The sequence below is a fragment of the Diaphorina citri genome, unplaced genomic scaffold, assembly GCF_000475195.1.
Source record: "Diaphorina citri unplaced genomic scaffold, Diaci psyllid genome assembly version 1.1 scaffold2529, whole genome shotgun sequence".
NCBI classification, from domain to species: domain Eukaryota; kingdom Metazoa; phylum Arthropoda; class Insecta; order Hemiptera; family Psyllidae; genus Diaphorina; species Diaphorina citri.
This window is the reverse complement of record NW_007379949.1, coordinates 72,324-74,068: the sequence shown is the minus strand read 5'-3', so window position 1 is coordinate 74,068 and position 1,745 is coordinate 72,324. Positions and strand designations below refer to the sequence as shown.

The window sequence follows — 1,745 nt, the reverse complement described above, 5'->3', positions numbered from 1 at the left end:
AAATGTGGGCAGGTGGGCCAATAAATGGTACGTTTTTTAGGTAGGCGAATAAATGGTACACTTACCCTATGTCGTTTCTTTTGCAGCTACATTGACGAAGCCCTAGGAGCTCTGGACATTCAACATTCCTCTACCCGAGAGCATGTACCTAAGGTTCTTCTCTCTACTTTGACCAAACTGAAATCGTTCTCCGTAGCACAACCGAACCATCCGGCCATTAAACATGTGAAGAAACTGGAACGTGTTATTCAGGGAGTATTGAGGGATTTTGAGTAAGAGATTTTTGATTTTAGGGATTTTGAGCGAGAAAATTTTGACTCTAGGGATTTTGAGCCCATTAGTTCGAGATTAAAAGGATTTTGTGTAAGGGCTTTTTGACTTTAAGGCCCGGTTCGAGTGAATGTGGCTGCCCAGTAATAGAAACCCAACCTAAGAAACGGTAAGTAAAGCTACATTGAGCATGGTGAGTAATCGAATGGGTGACTTGAAAAAATGAGAAGTTTTTATAGAGGGAACTGTAAAAAACGAAGGTCCCACTGTCCCTAAAGCGAAGAGACTATGAGGACAGGATGGGAGTAGAGAAAGCTAGGCGTTCCGAGAAGAATAAAGTTATCCCCGCGATCTAATGCTTAATAACTCCACTTAAAATTTTTAACAGATAGTTTTTCACAACCGTTTTTATTTCGTAGCAATGAAACAACTGCTACATTAGACTCGTGCGGTCTGTATCGTAGCATGCCCATCCCGTAGTATGTCTCTCATCAGATGGGCGAGAAGAGACACAATACTTTCCATTTAGGTGCTGGGTCAACACAAGAAACAGTACAACGCTGCCTTCCAACAGGTAGGTAGACTGGTAATCAGAAGGTCCTGGGTTCAAACCCCGGTACCCACCGCAAGTAGGTAGTGCTCAATGCAACTTATACAGAACCAGATCAAGTCTTTCCTTAGCAAGAAACAGTACAACGCTGCCTTCCAACAGGTAGGTAGACTGGTAATCAAAAGGTCCTGGGTTCAAACCCCGGTACCCACCGCAAGTAGTGCCCAATGCAACTTATACAGAACCAGATCAAGTCTTTCCTTAGCAAGAAACAGTACAACGCTGCCTTCCAACAGGTAGGTAGACTGGAGGTTCTGGGTTCAAATCCCGCGCCAAGTTAATTAAACCTAGAAGAAACCTCTCCATCGTAGTGTTTTGATTCTTCTACTTTTACATTTTTTTTAATCTGGTAATGCCGCCACTGGTCGCAACTCGATTAAAGTAGCTACTCAATTGTCCTGACGAGACCGTGTGAAGAGGTGTATTCTAAGAATTGAACCCGTGGTCTGCGGTGTGCAAAACCACGTGTGATACCCACTCGGGCTCGGAGATTTTGAAATTTAAATTTTGACAACAGTGAGAATTTCAGAAACCAGGCAAATTGTGACTATATTTTAGGTCCACAGGCAAATCGATTACTATTTTTTTTTTAATTCCAGGCCCTTACTGCACAGAACCTATCTCTTGTATTGTACGTATGTGAGAATGTAGACCCATCTACTCTGTTTGATATAAACCCTTGTCCTCTGGAACAACCCGTGCTTATATCTCTTATACAACAGATCGGAGGAGATTTGGCCAACCAGAGTATACTCAAGTGCTCGTAAGTATAAAATACATAGCAGGTTGCCTGTGCTTTGTCAGGGAAAATTGATCATAACTCGAGAACCTGAACCGATTTCGGCAAAATCCTACCAAATTTCAG

At 42.6% G+C, this 1,745-nt stretch overlaps 3 protein-coding genes across 3 annotated transcripts in view; all 3 read left to right on the top strand.

Moving 5' to 3' along the window:
• Positions 1 to 276, top strand: part of LOC108253672 — a gene marked incomplete at its 5' end in the record, with an annotated part of 2,852 nt that extends 2,576 nt beyond the window's left edge. Inside the window, one exon of the mRNA XM_017448056.1 lies at positions 87 to 276. Within this exon, the coding sequence (XP_017303545.1) occupies positions 87 to 276 (190 nt within the window). The remainder of the gene's footprint in view (positions 1 to 86) is intronic.
• Positions 277 to 864: 588 nt separating this feature from the next.
• LOC103519084 (enhancer of mRNA-decapping protein 4-like) overlaps positions 865 to 1,745 on the top strand; it is a 5,697-nt gene continuing 4,816 nt past the window's right edge. The window contains exon 1 of the mRNA XM_008484166.3: positions 865 to 903. The gene's annotated coding sequence lies outside the window, so the exon portion shown is untranslated. The remainder of the gene's footprint in view (positions 904 to 1,745) is intronic.
• LOC103519089 (enhancer of mRNA-decapping protein 4-like) overlaps positions 1,021 to 1,745 on the top strand; it is a 2,673-nt gene continuing 1,948 nt past the window's right edge. Inside the window, exons 1-2 of the mRNA XM_008484170.3 lie at positions 1,021 to 1,116; positions 1,480 to 1,643. Coding sequence (XP_008482392.1) covers positions 1,048 to 1,116; positions 1,480 to 1,643 — 233 coding nt within the window. The 5' untranslated portion in view covers positions 1,021 to 1,047. The remainder of the gene's footprint in view (positions 1,117 to 1,479; positions 1,644 to 1,745) is intronic.